Source organism: Manacus candei, unplaced genomic scaffold (assembly GCF_025592945.1).
Source record: "Manacus candei isolate 608988 ecotype Guabito, Panama unplaced genomic scaffold, ASM2559294v1 h1tg000019l, whole genome shotgun sequence".
Classification (NCBI taxonomy): Eukaryota; Metazoa; Chordata; class Aves; order Passeriformes; family Pipridae; genus Manacus; species Manacus candei.
Window position 1 is genome coordinate 711,468 of NW_026138067.1, and position 18,269 is coordinate 729,736.

General features: G+C 37.3%; 1 protein-coding gene across 3 annotated transcripts in view; it reads left to right on the forward strand.

Moving 5' to 3' along the window:
• SLC26A7 (solute carrier family 26 member 7) overlaps positions 1 to 18,269 on the forward strand; it is a 78,893-nt gene continuing 60,624 nt past the window's right edge. The window contains exons 1-2 of one of the 3 annotated variants that reach the window (XM_051785365.1): positions 1 to 49; positions 7,894 to 8,188. In XM_051785365.1, coding sequence (XP_051641325.1) covers positions 7,996 to 8,188 — 193 coding nt within the window. In that variant the 5' untranslated portion in view covers positions 1 to 49; positions 7,894 to 7,995. Of the gene's footprint in view, positions 50 to 7,483; positions 7,765 to 7,893; positions 8,189 to 18,269 lie in introns of those variants that run through there. The other 2 variants (XM_051785363.1, XM_051785364.1) reach the window with 2 other exon arrangements.

The window sequence follows — 18,269 nt, forward strand, 5'->3', positions numbered from 1 at the left end:
CTGAAGTAGCAGCAAGGTTCCTGATTTCAGAGCACCTGGCAAGTATACTGTGAGATTTAGTTTGAATTATTTCTAAACTTTTGGAATTTAGAAATGTTATTTTTTTATAACCTATGGATGCATGTATGGGGGAGTTTAAAAGACATTATTTCAAATTAATTTGTGTGTGTCTAGTCACTAAGTCCCAAGCAAGGATGAGACTTTTTATTGAAATAAGCAAAATAGTTCAGCACAACTGTTTATTGTGTGAGTTTTCTGAGGTTAATGTCTTGTAGTAGTAAAGTTGTTTGGAAAACTCATGTTCTTATGCCTCTATATATCCTTCATGCTTTTTTATGGATCTAGTAAAAGCTGATATTACAATTCAGATTATTATTAGCACAGATCTTTTTGTCTTCTGTCTAATTTGGCAGCAATGGATTTTCTGTGTACTTGCTGATGATTATTAGTTAAGTTAGTTTGGCAAACAACAACTTCAGGGAGAAAAAGAATGAAACTATTTTTTGTCTCAGGTTTGAAAAGTAACCCCTTTTTAATTCAGTATCCACTGGGCATTCTTCATGTGAAACTTTCTGTTAACTGTGCAGACTACAAAGTAGTAGTCTCCTAAAATACCTGTTCAGATATTTTAAATTAAAATGGGGAAAGAAAGGGCTCTGTGAATACATTAATGCTTCTAGATTGTTGTTTTTTTTCAAGAACTGCTTTAGCTGTTCCACAGGCTGCATGGAATTTGATCTGCTGTGATCCTGGAATTCTGTCAGTTTGCTGTCTCTGAGGGCAGCAAGATATTACCTACCTTAATACTAAATTTTAATTATTACTCTTCATAGGCTTTCCTTTTTGAATGGCTGTATTTTCTGTCATATATTGTAAAATTTGTTATTACTGTGATTTATATTATGACAGCCTACAGATCTGGATTAATATGCTGCCTTTTAAATACACAGTTAACTTAGTTTCCTCAGTGAGGTAATTAAGTATCTGTTTCAGTTGGCTGAAATTAAGTTAGTGAGTGAAGTATATGGGCACTGAAATTGCAGGTTTTTCTGATTAACACTTTCATCGACTGATGTGTGTCCCTAAAATACTTACCAGTACCACAGTGCACTGTCAAAGTGGGTAGAAATAAGGCGTTTTGAGGCTTTTACATGGAAGAAAAGAAGTGGGATAAGATTATTATGGGATGCAAAAGAAGGGATTTTGTCTACTGAAGGGTCTGGAGGCAAGGTATTGCTGATTATTCAGATAGCAGTAACTTCTCTTTGTAGAGTGTCAGAACAAAAAACTTACTGTTGAAGAAAGGTTATGTAAATTGGGATAATCTGTGATTTATATTCATTCCTCTGGCATAAGATGATGTAACACTCAACAGAGAGGAATGCAGTGAGGAGGGTTAAGCACAAGAACAATTTGTCCCTTGAACTTGTGAAAAATATTCCTGAGCAACTTGATCTGGCTTTGAAGTTATCCATTCTTTGAGGAAGGTTTGGATGAGATGACCTTCAGAGGTCCCTTCCATCTTAAATTATTCTATGCCCCCAGGGTTAGCTGGAGATAAAGTTCTTCAGGAATGCTTATTTCACGATAGTTGTTCCCAAATAGTTCTCAAGTGTAAGAGTTCTGAAATCTGTTTTCAGTCCATTCTGTGACACTTAACCCTGTTTAGAAATAAAAAAATTAAGCTATTTTTTCTAATTTGAAGGTAAATTTGAAGGTAACCTTCAAACAGCTGCTAGAAACAATTCTAAAAGGAAATGAAAAATGATATTTTCTTTTCCAGATGTTTTCCGTAAGAGATGGACACTATTGGTTTACTTATGCTCATTTTAGATATGCTAAAATTATCTAATATATCTTCTTAATAATTTAATTTTTTTTTTAATTCGTTAACACGTGAATGGCAATTTATTAGCAGACAGCTGTAAGGATCTCATCAGGAACAGAGTTTAAGAGGACGGTTGCATTATCAGATCTTTTTTTTACCTCGTCTCCACTTCCATTTCTCATTCATTAGATGACTTCAGCGAACACTGTGCCTGAGCATTAAGAGCTCCCATGGTTCAGTGTCTTGCTAATCTATCAGCTGACCTCCTGTCTTAAATTTTCAACCAGTAAACATATTTAGAATGTAGTGAGTAAACCCTTTATTGATGCTACAGAAATTAATTTTCAACTAACTTCGTTATTAAACTATGTAGTTAGTATTATCCAGTTCAAAACCCATCATATCATGAGGCAGCATCAGATCTAGATGGTGCTCTTGGGCCCTGCAATAACCAAATGAAAATACCAAGCAAAGCCACTCGATGTCAGTGTTGCTTCACTGAGTTTTGCCTGGCACAGCATCACTAATGGTGCTCAAAAGCCCATTTACAGAGAATATGTTAAAGTCGAGCTCTAGCCATTTGAGCCAGGTCCAGCTTCTGTTATTGCAGTCTTTTTCAGCATGATGCTCCAAAGGGCCACAGCAGACCTCGATGATCAGGACGGTATCTACATCCAATACCACACTGATGGAAGCCTATTCAACCTAAGGCATCTGAAGGCCCACACCAAGACCTTAAACCATCTTGTCCGGGAGCTGCTTTATGCTGATGACGCCGCCCTTGTCGCCCACACAGAAGCAGCTCTGCAGCGTTTAACATCCTGCTTTGCAGAGGCTGCTGAGCTCTTTGGGCTGGAAGTCAGCTTAAAGAAGACAGAGGTCCTCCATCAACCTGCACCTCAGGAAGTCCCCCATCATCCCCACATCACCACTGGCGAATCAGAACTCAAATCAGTCCAGCAGTTTAATTACCTAGGTAGCCTCATCTCCTCAGACAGTAAGATTGACAGAGAGATAGACAACAGGTTAGCAAAGGCATATAGTGCTTTTGGAAAACTCCACAAAAGAGTATGGCGTAATAAACACTTGAAGAAAAGCACCAAGATCAGTGTTTACAGAGCCATAGTGCTGTCTACTTCTTATATGGATCTGAATCATGGGTCATCTACCGCCACCACCTGCGTCTCCTAGAACGCTTCCATCAACGCTACCTCCAAACAATCTTAAACATCCACTGGTCAGATTACGTGACCAATACTTGAACAAGCAGCAGTCACAAGTATTGAGGCCATGTTACTGAGAACACAGTTGCACTGGGCAGGACACATCTCCAGGATGAAGGACCACCGCCTCCCTAAGATCTTGCTTTATGGTGAACTTGCCACCGGCTGCCGCAAGAGAGGAGCCCCGAAGAGAAGATACAAGGACTCCCTGAAACAACATCTCAGCCTTGGCCATATTGATCAACATAACTGGTCTACTCTGGCCTCCAATCGGGAGGCCTGGAGACACACTATCTTTAATGCCGCTGATGCTTTTGAGAAAGCATGCAGGATCACTCTCGAGGAGAAAAGACAACGCAGAAAGAACCGTGTCTTGCGGAATATACCATCTAAGGAGTCTTTCTGCTGTGCCTTTTGCAATTGGTTATGTCTATCTCGTATTGGCCTCATTAGCCACCAGTGTGCCTGTAATAAATGTGGATAGAGCCTTCCCAAATCTTCGTTCGCAAAGCCTAGCCATGAAAAATGAAAAGCTTCTGTTATGCCTGAATGCTCAGCTTTATCTTGTGATAATTCTGATTACTCAGAGGTGTTAGTGTGACCACAGTGCCTCCTAAACATCCTGTATGATGAAGAGATGGAGATTTTAGCTTAATCTGTTTTGCGAAGGGCAAGAATCATATCTGTCTCAATTTAGGTCCACTTGCAAGTATTTGATGACTGAAATCAGAAGTACTTTTAAAATTAGGTATTATCGAAAATAAATGCATTGCATCCAACTCTGGAAGATAAATTGGCAAGCTTCAGAGTTTGTGAATTATTTCTGGTTTTGATGCACTGGAATTTCAGAGGGAAAAGTTATGTAAATATCAGTAAAAAATAATTTGCATACTTAAACGTATGCTTCTTTTGTGGCCTAGTGTTGTGGTTTAACTGCAACCAGGTTTATGTAATACATGTGATTGATACTCTGTTTTTTTACAGATTTTCGGATTTCAGGAATGCTTTTTTGAAGGTGTGGATTTTTATCACTGTTTTTGTGTTGCTCAATTTGTCAGCACTTGCTTATAATTCCAGTAGCTTATATATTATTCTTTTGTGCTGTGTTCTGTGATGTATAAACTGCACAATTTGGTCTCTTTGAACTAGTTCTTCTCACCTCTTTTTTAAAATCTGACTTCCATTCCCATTCAGCTGTGCTTTTTCACGCATACTTGGAATTTCTCATAGGATTTCTCTCGGAATTTTTACCATCTTTCCTAAAGATGGTGACCTTTATTTGGCCAAGATTTTTACCTGTCTTTTTTCTTAAATCTTTCATCTAGTATCCTCGTAATCCTTTAGCCATTCTTATCCGTATTTGACAGAACTATAGCAGTATCAAAACTGAGAAATTGTTGGTCAGGATAGAGGACAAGGATGAATGCAAATTAGTTTCCCCACTTTAAAAAAGATGAGGAAAGCTCAATCATTATATATTCCATATATATTCAGATCTAAATCTTATATATATATTGCCATGGCCAGCCAGAAAAGTATTTGCTTTGGATTAATGTTAGCATGTACTTTCCTTTATCCAGTGATGGTAGATGGGAGAACATGAGGAATTTGAGTTTGATGCACTGCATGCACTTGGGGATCAAATGATGCACATCAGCAGGAATACAGCTTTAGTTAGTCAGCATTACATTAACATTGGATATTTACAGATATTTAGTTACATGATCTGTCTGCCTGAGAAAACTTACAAAGAGCAAGTCATACTACAGAATCACAGAATCACAGAATAAGTGAGATTGGAAGGGAACACAGTGGGTCATCTGGTCCAATGTCCCTGCTCAAGCAGGTTATCCTAGAGCACATTGCACAGAATTGTGTCCAGACAGTTCTTGAATATCTCCAGGAAGGGAGACTCCACAAACTCTCTGGGCAATCTGTTCAGTTATTTCCATCATGACATCTATGCCTGTCATAGGTGTGAATAACTTCATTTAACTTCTATGAGCATATTTAAATATAAACATAGTTTTTGAACTTTCCTACCGGTTTATGTGAAGTCTAAAAGCAGTTCATATGCAAGAGCCCAATGATTCCTACAGAATCTGCTTCCGTATGAAGTAGGAATTAGTGCTTCTCTGTCAGAGTTTACCAGGAATTTTTCCTTTTGGGGTCTAGGTTGGAGTAAGGTGTTTGGTTTGGGGTTTTTTTTAAATCCCTTGAGGCTAAAGCTAGAGAATCAAACTTCTTATCTTCACATATCCACCATGTATGTAAACATCTCATATATATGCAAATATATATGACCCCCTTTGGGGGTCATTTTGTGGTAGGGGTTATTCCATTTTTTTAGAACCTGTGGTAAATCAGGTTTTAAAAGCCCACCAGATCTGATCTATGATGCAATAAATTTCTCCTTTTATATACTATCTGTATTCTAATTTTTGACTATCAGTAATTATCTTTTTAATATTGTACATAAATACACTACTAGAATTATACTTTTGTGCATTTCCAGAAAAAAAAAACAAAATAAAAAAAATATTTAATCACTTGAAAATAGGCTTTACTTGTATAGGAGCATCAAAAAGCTAATTATGAAACATCTAACATTACAACACTGAGTACACTGACTTAGATATATAAAATCAAAGGTTCCTCATGTTTACCCTTTGCTGTTCTAGAAAACTGAGTTGTATATGCCTGTTCCAGAGCAGAAGAGGGTCTCATAGTCATGATAGCTCAGGAACATTGTGACGAAGTTCAAACTATGAAAGCCTGCATGGTTTGGGAGTGTATAGATTATAGGTTTATAGCTAAGGAAAACCAGTCAATGAGAAAAAGTTTAAATATCACGTGTGTGGTACAATATGTGTTTCAGTTAGGATACTGATGTGTTTTAGGAAAGTGATGGTTTTTTTATGTTTCTTTAAGATTCAAATGTTGGAATATTGTGTAGTGAGGTATAGGTTTGTTGTCATATATCTGTCTTCTCTTAAAAATTTTGATTTCTTTGGGGGTTTGTAAATTAAGTGTTGCCTTGTGTTATTGCTAACTAAGAGTACTTTATTAATTTCAGAGTTACAAGGAACAGTGTTTTTCAATAGTGATGATATTATCAACTTCAGATTTATTGATAATGCAGTTTTTTTACTTATCAAAATCATTGTTGGAGTAAAAAAGTTTCCACACAAAGTTCACATCTGTTGTAAGATGTTTGTACTCACGCATGCACCCACCCTTAGAGAGATATCATCACTTGTTGGTGAGGGACAAAAGTCTGTTGATATTGCTAATCCTAGGAGTTCAGACACTAATCTGGGATTGAAGAAAACTGTCCAGATTTACTGACTGTGCAACTATGAGGTGGGAAAATCTCAATTATAGACTTTTCCAAAGAGCTTCAGCGTTTTGATGCAAGAAGTTTTAAGAATGAAGACTATGTTCTTGTGTGTTTAGTGATAGTTCTTTGGTTTTCTAATGGGGTTTTGTTTGGTTTTTTTTTTCCTGTTTCAGAATATTCAGGGCTTCTAGCAAACCATGATTTAAACAAACAAAAAACTCTTAGTTTCTTTTACACAAGTACCTATATTTGAGTGCGTTTTTGCACATGCATATCTATGTGTAGAAATGTATTTTGATTTTTATTTCCTAGTAAATGCTATTAGAATTAGATGCACTGAACATTTAATCAAAACTAAGCGATACCTGACTGCTGAGTAACTCTCACTCTACTCAGAAAGATTCCTGTCCACTTCTGACCACTGAAAGTAGGTAAAGATCTGTTTTGTTAAACACTTGGTATACATAAATACCTTGATTATGAAGTCCTTGAACTGCAATTTCAAATTAAAAGCAGGGGGTTGCATACACAGAAAACCAAAACCACAAACCATATGATGGATCTTGCATTTTAACTTAAATCTCTTTGCTATTCAGAAACACAGATAACTGAGAGGAAAGCCCACTGTGTCCTTGCTTCCTATCAGACAGGGCATTTAAATGTTTTAACATTTAAAATTCTTCCACTTTCTTATCACTTTGCGTCTGAGCACTTTGTGTCGCACACAAGGTACAAGATGTTATTACAAGAACAGAAGTTTCTTGGTGAACTATCTTTGCTGAGAGAGCCTTTGCTGGATGGACAACCAAAAGCAGAAAGGAGTAGCTTTAAAGAAGAATGATTGTCACAAATGCTTTTGGCACATCCCATGTGAAGCTGATAGTTTGCAGTCCTTCACTGCACTTTGAGCTTGTTACTCTTCAGTCTGAGTCTTCAGCCTACAGAGAGACTCTGTGTATATTTTCAGCAGGACTTATTGCTACCTGATGTTCTGCATTTACTACATAAACAAGCTTTTTACTGTCTTTTAAAAGACAAAATGTTGATGGAGTAAGACAAGTTCTCTGTTATGAGCTTTACTGAGGACTTAATGCCTTCTACCTATGGCCCAAAAAACTCCCCCCCCGGAAGAGGCAAGGCTGCTTTCCCAGGCTTGGCAGGGAGATGCCGGGTTCGCTGGGCACTTCCCGCTCAGATTAGCATAGCCCAGCCTATATTGCACACACTCCCAGTAATACCTCGTTTTGCCACTGGAATGAGGCCAAAAGCACAAGCATTACAGGGATATAAAGCAGGAGGTTACTGGAAAGAATTACAAACTAACGTGAGATGAGACCAAATTTTTGCAAATAGCAGAAAATGTGATCTTTGCTGTAAACAGTTCTTGCATTTCATGTAGCTGTTTATATTATTGAAGCTTTTAATAAGTGTTTTCATTGAGTATAGTTACAGAACAGCTGCAGAAATCTTAAGAGCTTCTGTTCATTTTTTTTCCTCTGCAGTTTTGGAACTGAAAAATCTCAGAAGAAAACTGGAGACTGACACAGATCAGGATCACTCCTCAACTGTGCACCCTTCTGAGGCACTGCTTTTGTGAGGTGGGAATGATGACAGGGGCAAAAAGGAAAAGAAACACAGTCTGGAGGAAAATCCAGGCTGTTCGCTTTGAAGATATCAAAGCCTGGTGTATGGGAAGGTTGCCCATCTTGAAATGGGTGCCCGTCTACAACTGGAAAGAAAGTTTGGTTCCTGATGCAGTTTCTGGGGTGATGCTAGCCATTCAACAGGTGACTCAAGGTACAGCTAACTCATTTAAGATTAATATTTAATATTATTTGACTGAATTAGTCTGGTCTTCCTTTTCTTTTCTTTTTTATTTTGTCTTTCTTGTTTTATATTATTATAAAGCTTTGGTTAAAACAATGTCATGCTTATAATATAAGGAAAAACGTATATTCTTAACTCTTAATGTGTATATAATGGATATGCAAATGTGGACAGAAATGCATTGTGTTATTGTAGTTGATTTCTGTGGAACTTTACTGTGTATCCCATCCCTCTGACAATTTTTCAAAGACTTAATATAACAGATAAGAGAGCAGTAACTCAATTCACACAGAATATGGTTATATACAACGGTTTGTCATTTAATTGACCACCTTTTTCTCTATTTCATATGGAAAACAAAATATATCTGAATGAAAATTGCACTATAAGATATGCTATTCTGAAAAAAACATTTGCATGATACTATTACCTGTGAAAGTCCGAAACACAGCAGGAAAAATGAACAACTTTCTGGGCATAAAGGGTGCTTCTGCCAGAGACATTACCCAGGAAGAATATTTGCTGGCATCTGTGGTTTGTGTGTGGATTTAATCCTGTATTGCATTACCTACCACATCTCTTGTCAAGCAGCAATACAAAGTAGGGGTGGAGCTAGACTACATTTGGCAGCTTAAAAAAAAAATTAAAAACAGTGAAGGAAAAGGAAAAACTCCCCAGACTAAAAGCCTGCACAATGATCTGCAGAAACCTTAAGGCCCAGTAATCTTGGTTAATAAAGTAATTGCTACTTGGAAACAAAGGCTTTTGTCAGTTTTGATGTGTTGTTTATAGTGCCACCTTCTTATGGCAATATCTTATATTTGTCTTAGGCAAATCATAGCTTCTTATCTGCCTCAGATGTACTTTAACTCCTTCCTTTATGTAAATGACATACATTGTTTCTGAACAGTTTTCCATATTAGCTATGCTTAACTATCATTCATGTTGTTAAATTATAAAGGCTCCTTTAATTGAATTATGCTGGAGCTGAAAACAACTGATTTGTCTAAGTATTTGTTCTTTTAAAGTAATTAGGAACAGCTGCATTGGCTTGATTTAACTTTAAGAACCTTCATACCATAACACTGCAAAGTATCTAATTTCCCCAGTTTGTGTGTATACAACAATTGTAATTAAAATGCTGCTAATAACAGTATGTTGAAATTCATCAAAAATGCTGAAGAGCAAACAAGTTAAACAAAAAAGTTAAACAGCATTTCTGCACTGCTGGCAGTTTTAGCCAGGATTTTCTTGTTTGACTCTTGTACCAAGAAGTTGTAACAGATAAATTTAAGGAGATCCAGTGAAGACAGAAAATACTAGTTTGTGCTCTCTAGATTATTTTTAAGTACTCTAGAAATAACTTTATCCTTATTTTATGCTGTTTAAAAAGCAGTACATTGACAACCTTCCTTCCTGTTTTTCCTTTCTCTGCTTTCTGCTTGTCAAGATTTTGGAATGATTTTAGGAAACAAAATAGGAAGACAGCTAGATACAAAAGCATTTTATTGTGTTTGTGGTGCTTTAATTTGAACACAACATATTAATTTGGACCATTAGCTCCTTCCCTAGTGTTGTAAGCATTCCAGTTATACTTTCACAGAGAGGTTTATAGATTAAAAAAGTCCCATTTTTTAATATAGCACAGAGTGAAAAAATCTCAAATTTTGAGAGGTCCTGTTGTGACTCTTTTGTTTCACCCACAAGATAAAACAAGAAGTTTTGTAATGAAATGAAAGGTAGAAATTCTAATAAAAGTAGAAAAAAAAGGTAACCTGCGATAATTGACTTGTAGAGCACAGTATCATTTGGTGTTGCAGCAACAGGTTTAAGCAAATTCAAATACATTAAAATAAACTTGAGTTATGGAAGTGTATGGAAAAAATGTACAGCTGTATTCACATGCAACAGTTTTCTGAGTGAGAAGAAGGACAGAGAGTAGTCCAGTAGCTCGAGGATAATTAAGAAAGGCCTTCCAACTGATCTGTGTTTTTCACAATTTCCTATTGTGTGGTTTCTTACTCATCTGGCATTGGCCATGTTCAGACTATTCAAGTTGGCAACTACTCTGACCTGGTGTAATGTGTCTGTGTTCCAGCATCTAATCTAAATTTTAGACAAAATTGCTGGCTTCCCTTTGTAAAGTAAGGAAGGAAAGACGAAAGTCACTGTCCTTACTGTGTCATAGTGAAAGGAATGAAGATAATGCTTCACTCTTCCTTGCAGCATTTTCAGAAATTGCTTCTGGAGAATTCATGTGTAGCAGTAGTTTTTGGTGTCTGCCTCATAAGTGAGAAAAACAAAAGAGCAAATTAATAGAGATATCAGCAATCAATGTATACAGATAATTATCACTCCAAAAAAGTCTTTGATAAAGGTATAGGATACTTCAGAATAGCTATTCTGTGACATCTTTTATTTTGGATAAAGTTTGAAAGAGCTACTACAATTCATTTGTGATTTGCAGTGCCAAAATTACTGTTTTCTAAATGTGACTTAAACCTTCAAACTTCTGTAAGATACCTTCAAGTTAGCTACTTGAAAATTGAAACACTTGAGCTCACATATCAGTTTATATTTAAAAATCTTCCATCATGACATGCATGAACTAGAACTATGTCCCGTGGTAACAGAGTTTAGGAATGGTGTAAGAAAGGAATGCCACCTGAGTGTTTAATTGTTTTTACTTCCACGTACAATGTGGAAGAAATAGATCTTTAGAAGATAAGGCGTTACCTTGCCTAACACTGAACTGAGGTGATACCTGTAGGGAGATGGGAAGGAAAGGTGTGGGATCATCATGATGTGCTTCTTGGCATTTGTGATGAAAGAGTCTTTGCTGAAACCAAGCAGTCATTCTTTAAGTGTTCCTACAGTTGTTTCATTGTCTGTTAAAAATGCCAAAAAAATATTAATTCATGAGTCCCAAAATTCACTGCTGAACTCTCATGTCCTGTTTAGCTATTGAGACAATACTTGTATTGTCTCTGTGTATGTCCTCTAATTTTAGAGTACTTGATTTAATTCCACAGAATATGGAGAAAGAAGTGTCAAATATAATTATGTTTCTAAAAATGTTATAAAAATATCCACTAGGAACAAGAACCTACAAGTTCTAACAAAAAAAAAGCCCTTTCAAAAACACCAATTACTGGAAAGATTCAGTTGGACTTTCATGGTCTCAGACTGCAAAGTCACTCAGCTACAAGTCAAAACCAGTAAAGGAAATCAGGCTTCATCAGTTACAGATATTTAATATTAGTTTCAACTACAATTTAATAATACAGAGCTCAATACCTTATTTTTCAGCCATAGAATCCTTAATCATACTCTGATACCTAACATTGAAGAAATAACCTTTGAATCTAAAATAGACATCGTCATCCAGTCGAGAAGTTTGCTATATATTTTCACAGACACTTAAGAAATTTGAGCTTTTATGTTTTGGTAATCACTACTTAATTTGTCTCATATTTTTTCTCAAAAACCTGTTAATGATAGACTAGAGCAAGATATCTCTAAATTAACAAAATAGATTTATTAATTTTAATTAATTTTCTTGTTGGACTAGTATTCATCTCTCTCTTCCCTTTCCTTTTAAAACTTATTAATACCCCATCAACAGTCATTCTATAAAGATTTTACTTTCCATTTCATTCTTTATTCCTCTCCCTTGGAAACAAATTCAGTTGCTAGCTCCATGTAGATGTCTCATAAGTGCCTAATATTTTTTTTTACCTTTTCAAACTGAAATTGTGCTAATAGAACAAAGGGGCTGCAGTGCAGGTAACTAGTTCTCTGCAATCTGCTTTTGTGTTCATTACTATATAATGAGGATCTGGTTAATAAGAGCTAGTGAACATTAAGCTATTAGAGAGCATCCAAAGGAGGGCAACGAAGATGGTGAAGGGCCTTGAGGGGAAGCCGTATGAGGAGTGACTGGAGTCACTTGGTCTGTTCAGCCTGCAGAGAAGGAGACTGAGGGGACACCTCATTGTGGTATTCAGCATCCTCATGAGAGGAAGTGGAAGGGCAAATACTGATCTTTTCACTCTTGTGACCAGTGACAGGACTCCAGGCAATGGCATGAAGCTGAACCAGGGGAGGTTTTGGTTGGATATGAGGAAAAAGGTTTTTCACCCAGAGAGTGGTTGAGCACTGGAACAGCCTCCCCAGGGAAGTGGTCACAGTACCAAGCCTGCCTAAGATCAAGAAACATTTGGACAGCACTCTCAGGCACATGGTGTGATTCTTGGGGATGGTCCTGTGCGGGGCTAAGGGTTGGACTTGATGATCCTTATGGGTCCCTTCAAACTCAGTGTATTCTATGATTCTGTGCTTGTGAGAGGTGGTGAATGACTGATTTTACATCACTTTTTTTTTTTTTTTTGTTCACTTATTAAACTTGACTGAGAAGTTTTCTCACTTTTGCTTTTCTGATTCTCTCCACCATCCTTTGAGGAGGAGCAAGTGAGTGAGTGGCTGAGTGGGTACTTCACTGCTGTCTAGAATCAACCCTTCACAAATATGATTCATGCAACTGAATCTAATAATCTGCTTTATCTAATCATCTGATTAGATAAATAGGATTTCCTTTGAATGTAACAAGGGATTGGCTCAGGTGTAGACACTGATGAGTCAGACATCAAAGTTTAGGTGAGATGTGCCTCAGCCATTATATCTTTAGCATTGTGGGTAATAAACAGTTCATGTTCAACATGGTTAGAGACAGGTCTTACTGTTTTCTTTTCTGTAATTTATCCATTTACTTGTCACAACAATACCAGAATTATTTGTGGCTTTTTCATGTGACATGAACACCCCATACTTATATGAGAAGAATACTTTGATCAAACTGTGTCTGAATTTTTCTTGATTTCCTTACATGATAATTTTAAGATGCATTATGATGCAGTCTTTCCACCTAGTTAAATTTCATAAAACTGTCATCATGTTTTTTTCTATAGCATTTGGAACATGTACTATAGTCCCAACATATCTCTTCTGAGTGCAGCTGCTTAGCTCATTTTCACAGTGGTAACTTTTGTTGCACCAAGCAAATTATTCATCTTTATTTTCAAGGCCTGTCATAGGTGATCCTTCCTGACATTATTTATTTATTACCAAGGTCTTGATTCATGCCTCATTAAACCATTTTGTTACCCTACTTCACCTAATCTTGTCTTTTCAAAGAAATAGCTTTGTGCCTTCTCTCAGGATTTAAATTATGGAATGTGTGTTAGTTGGTACATCACACCTCAGTATTTGCTTTTGGATTGCTATTTAGAATGTGTTTCTTTGTGGTTTGTTTGTTTGTTTTGCTGTTTGTTTTTTTTTTGCCTGGGTAGAACTATGAGTACTATCCACAAAGACTGGCATCTAGAAACCAAGTAGCGACCCATCTGTAAGCTTCCCTGAATGTAAGAAAAGTAAAGCTGAGTTTACCTAAAAAAGTGTATAAAATAGACTCTCTATCGTACAGCTGAATTCATCACAAGAGGAATTATTCCCCAAGTTGTTCTGCTTGAAAATGCATTTTAGTGTAAATAATTTATTTATGTTCTTTATATAGGTAGGGGACACAAATGTGTCTGAAGTATCTTGGTGTGATGGGGGGAAACAGTTTTCCCCCTGAAGTTATAAAATGGTAAAATCCCAGGGGGTGATGACCCTTGAGGTTTTACCCAATGAACGCTTCTGCAAAATATAAACATATCACAAGCAGACTGGAAAAGAAGAAAAGTAGTTGTAGCAGTTGTAGGAGAGGTGACCATGTTCTCAGGCCACGAGGAGAAGGGGCAGGAGCCCCTCTGGGGGGCTCTGGCCCCCCCCAGCCCCCAGCTGGGGGGCTGCAGGGACTTGGAACAGTGTAAGACTGGGCTAAGTGCCTGTAGCTAGAAAGCTAAAGAAGTTTTCTTCACCGTGAGTGAGCAGACAGAGAAGCAGCAGCAGCAGTGGCAGAACTGCACTGACCGAAGAAACAGTGGCAGAGAGCCAAGAGATAAGAACAAGCAGCAAACAGGCATTGCAGCCAAGGAAGAGAGACACAGAGTTGTCTGAGAGAGCTGAGAGAGAACCGGCAGCAGAGAGAGAACTAAACTCTACAGAGAGAGAGTGAGTTGGGGTAAGAACTGAACCAAAAGACCCAAACTCCTTGGAGACCCCTCCTAGAGAGAGGAGGATGGACTTTTAGTCTTGGTGCTACAGCACTGCAGGAAGGAGCTGAAAAGCTCAGAGAAGGAATGAAGAGGGGGTGACCTTGGCCCCCCCCGCTGCTTGAGACAGAGCACAGAGCTCTGCAAAGGGGGCTTGGATCCCCTGAAGATACAGACTGTCATGAAGGCTTCTGCACTTTGTTGATATGACCGTGGTGAGATGACCTTGTCCAGGTGAACGTAGCCCACGGAAGAGAAGACCCTCGCTTGGAGACGATGGGACGAGGGGCTTGGATACCCCCTCGTGTGTACTGGCAGAGATCCAGCTACAGCTGCTGCATGGAAGAGAGAGAGATAGACTGCTACTCTGAAGAGAATGCTGCTCTGAAAGGGGAAAGGATCTTTCCTTCTTCTCTCCTGGACTTTTATTTGGAGGGGAGAAGAGATTTGATCCATTGTAAATACTTTTATGTCTTGGTAGAAATAGTTAAGATTGTATATAATGTATTGTAGTATTTATTTTGTACAGTCATTGTAATATATAATCCCTTCTCCCCATTTTGAGTCTCATGTGGTATCTGGAAACCCATGTTACACCAGGTTGAGATGTGGGAGGGGGTTTGGACTAGAGAATTGGATTTTGGGGCTCTCAAACCATGACACCTCGTTAGGGCCTACTGTGAAAATTAAGGGCTCTGCTTAACACCTGAAGTTACCTTACTCTTTCTGGATGTAAATTCCTAATGTAGGTACCTAACTTCAGGAAATGTCAACCCTGCCCCCCCAACTTCTTCCAAAATTGTGCTTGACGTTCTGATAGTTATAATCCTCTTCTGCAAGCCATTAATGACCAGAGAGACTCCTGCTTAGACAAATATATGACTTAATTTCTTTTCTGGTCATTTTGTGAGTGACGATAATGCTTGTACCCTCCACTTTTCATTATAGCAACTTAGAGCTCTTTACACTGTCTAGTAACAGAAAAAGTATATGGGAAAATGAGGGAAATAAGACACACAAAATTACTTTTGCTTCAAACAGAGAAATGACTCATGCAATGCTGCACTGAAAATTTATGGTGTAAAGAATTCAAGTTTCAATTGTTTACTACTAATATGAATGTCCAACATTGCAATTGAGTTAGACCCTTTCCAAAAAACCCAAACCCACAAATGTTTTTTCAGCCTTAAAAAAAAAAAAAGAGTGTTACAAAGCTGTGAAAAAAAAAAACCTGATACTTTCTGTTTAAGTATTTGGTCTGAACTGAAGCCTCAGTACAAAATTAGAACTTTGACTCAGTTTTCCTGAAGGATGATGACTTTGCCCATGTGGGAAATGGTCAAGAATGAGGATATGTAACTGAGATTAAACACAGAAAATGGAACTCATTCAAATTGAAGGCTGAGATGGGTAATCATCATCTCAGAATTCTGAAAAATTAGGTAAGTGACATTGCAGATCTGGTAACAATTACCCTAGATGATTCTGTCAAATTTGAAATTATATTCTGTGATTGATAGTGAGTATAGTGTATCCCAGTTACAAGTCTGTATTGCAGATGAGGAACTGGACCAGATGCAAGCAATAGAGGTGTATTTCTCTTTAGTGGTAATAATAATAATGAAATAATATTTACATGTAGAGCACTAAAGGATACCAGACTGATTGATTCTGCTATGAAATTCTGAAGCAAGGCTCTGGGACATCTGGTGGGTTCTGCTTCAGATTTATGTATGCATTCTAAAGATGAAACTGCTGCTGTTCTCAGTTATGAGTAGTTTCAATGATCTTTTGGAAAATAATTAACCTGTTTGAAAAAAAAGAGTTGCTATGTGAGTTAGGAGCTGCACAGAAGCTGATGACCACTGGTAGTACTGTCCATTATCTGAAATATAGTGTGTAATTTTCATTGCCTCTGTTCATGGAAGATGATCAGTAGAAGAAAAGGCTAGGAGAAGGATCAGGAAAGCAGAGATTATATTTGAGAGAAGACTTAAAAGGCTCAGATAGGTTAATTAAAACTTGAGAAGGTTTCTTCCTAATCAGGAAAGGCTTTTAAAGTAAAAGACCTTTCTCCATGCAGCACATGGAGAAATGAAAATAAAGTAGCACGACTATGTTTAGACTTAAAATTGGAAGCAGTTCTAAAAATATTCCATTTAAATATTGGAATAAGAAGATGAATCTCCTTATCGCATAATTCCATCCATAGAAATGCTAAATTACATGTTTGGCTATCATAAGGGGGAACAGAACACAGGGTACCCTTTCAGTGTCCACTGCTATTCAAAAAAATTGTGAAGTTTTGAACTGGGGTGTATCCATCAAAAAGTTAAGACAAAGCATGGGTTTTTTAAAACTAAAATAATGTCACTGTATTTCTGGATTCAATCTTTTCTTGTTAAGTTTCTGGTGTTAGGCTGGATTAATACGCATTAATAAATATGATGCTGTTTGTTTTGAAATAAAGATCTGTCCATGTCTGTGCATACTCAAAAACTCAAAAGATTTGGACTTTCAAATTTATCAGATTTTCAGTTATGTCAGCATTTGTAGTTTTAAAAAAATATCTTTTTTGTAGTCAACTATTATGTGATATACTTCATATAGAATTTGTATGGAGTGCTATACATTTGCTGCCTTTCCTATGACCTATCATGAACAAGAAATGCTTTGGCTCAAGTGGGTTTTGGTGGGCTGTTTTTTTGGAGGGTGGAGGGCCCTTGAGACATATTTCCTTTAAAAGTTAAATATGTAGATGGCATCTGATGAAATCAGTATTGTTATTCCTGCCAACTTTTTTTCCTTTCATTCAACAAACCCAATAATAACTCAGTGAATCTTGGTGTGGTTTGTATGTTTTAATTAAAGTTAATTTAATCTGGAGCTGGATTTATTGCTGAATAACTAATTCCTAAACACTGGCTGGAGACCTTGCCATTAAAAAAAATGAACGACACTGCCTTCATGCATTCCAGAACTGGTGTCCAGTGTTTTGGAAGGCATGATGCCAAAAGCTTATACTTTTTTTTTCCTTAGCTTTTCGTGGAGGAACCCCAGCTGTATCTTCTCAAGGGTGATAGTTGTTGGGGGTTTATTTCAGGCTCTGACCATAAATGAAGACATTAATATTCTCTGAGATGACTAACTGGAGCTAATAATTTTATTAAGGGTAAAGCTGTCTTGTAAATATACATCTGGCATACAAATTGCATGTGTAGATTGAATAGAAATTGAATAAGCACATTTGGAAACAGAGCCAGAAAAATCTGCTACAGAATGCGTTGGAGAATCCATGTAGTTCATAAATGAATTGTGGAAGAGAGTGTCCAGTTGAACTCTTTAAGTTCTCCCATGCAAAGAATAATGATGTAAGCTGAATATGAAATGTAACATGTTAGTGAGTAAACGTGGGACAATGTTTCATATTTTACAACTTTCCAGCAGAAACGAAAGGCACTTATGCTGCTGTGCATCCAATATTTAATTTCTAAAGACTATAAAAATTCTTCCAAGTTATATGCTTGGAGGTTTTGCAAGTTATATGTGCTAATACAGAGCTGTTTGACAGACTACCAGAAATGTGCATTCAGTTTCTGAATGACCTCTGACTCTTTCGGAGCCTCATGTCCGGATACACTCACCTTTGTGTGACCGGATGATCTGCGGGGATGTCACATCCCTGCACTGTGGTTGCCTGAGCACCATGGACAGAGACTGAGAAATCCAGGAAATGTTGATTCCTGAAGGAAGAAGAAATGACACCACATGTAATCTTCCAGATCAGAGAGATCAGGAAAATTGTTAGTGTTCAGATCCTTGGCCACCAATTTGCCAAAATGGATGCCCTTTTCATGGATTTCAAGAAGTCCAGTTCCTCTTGATTAAGGCCTGTC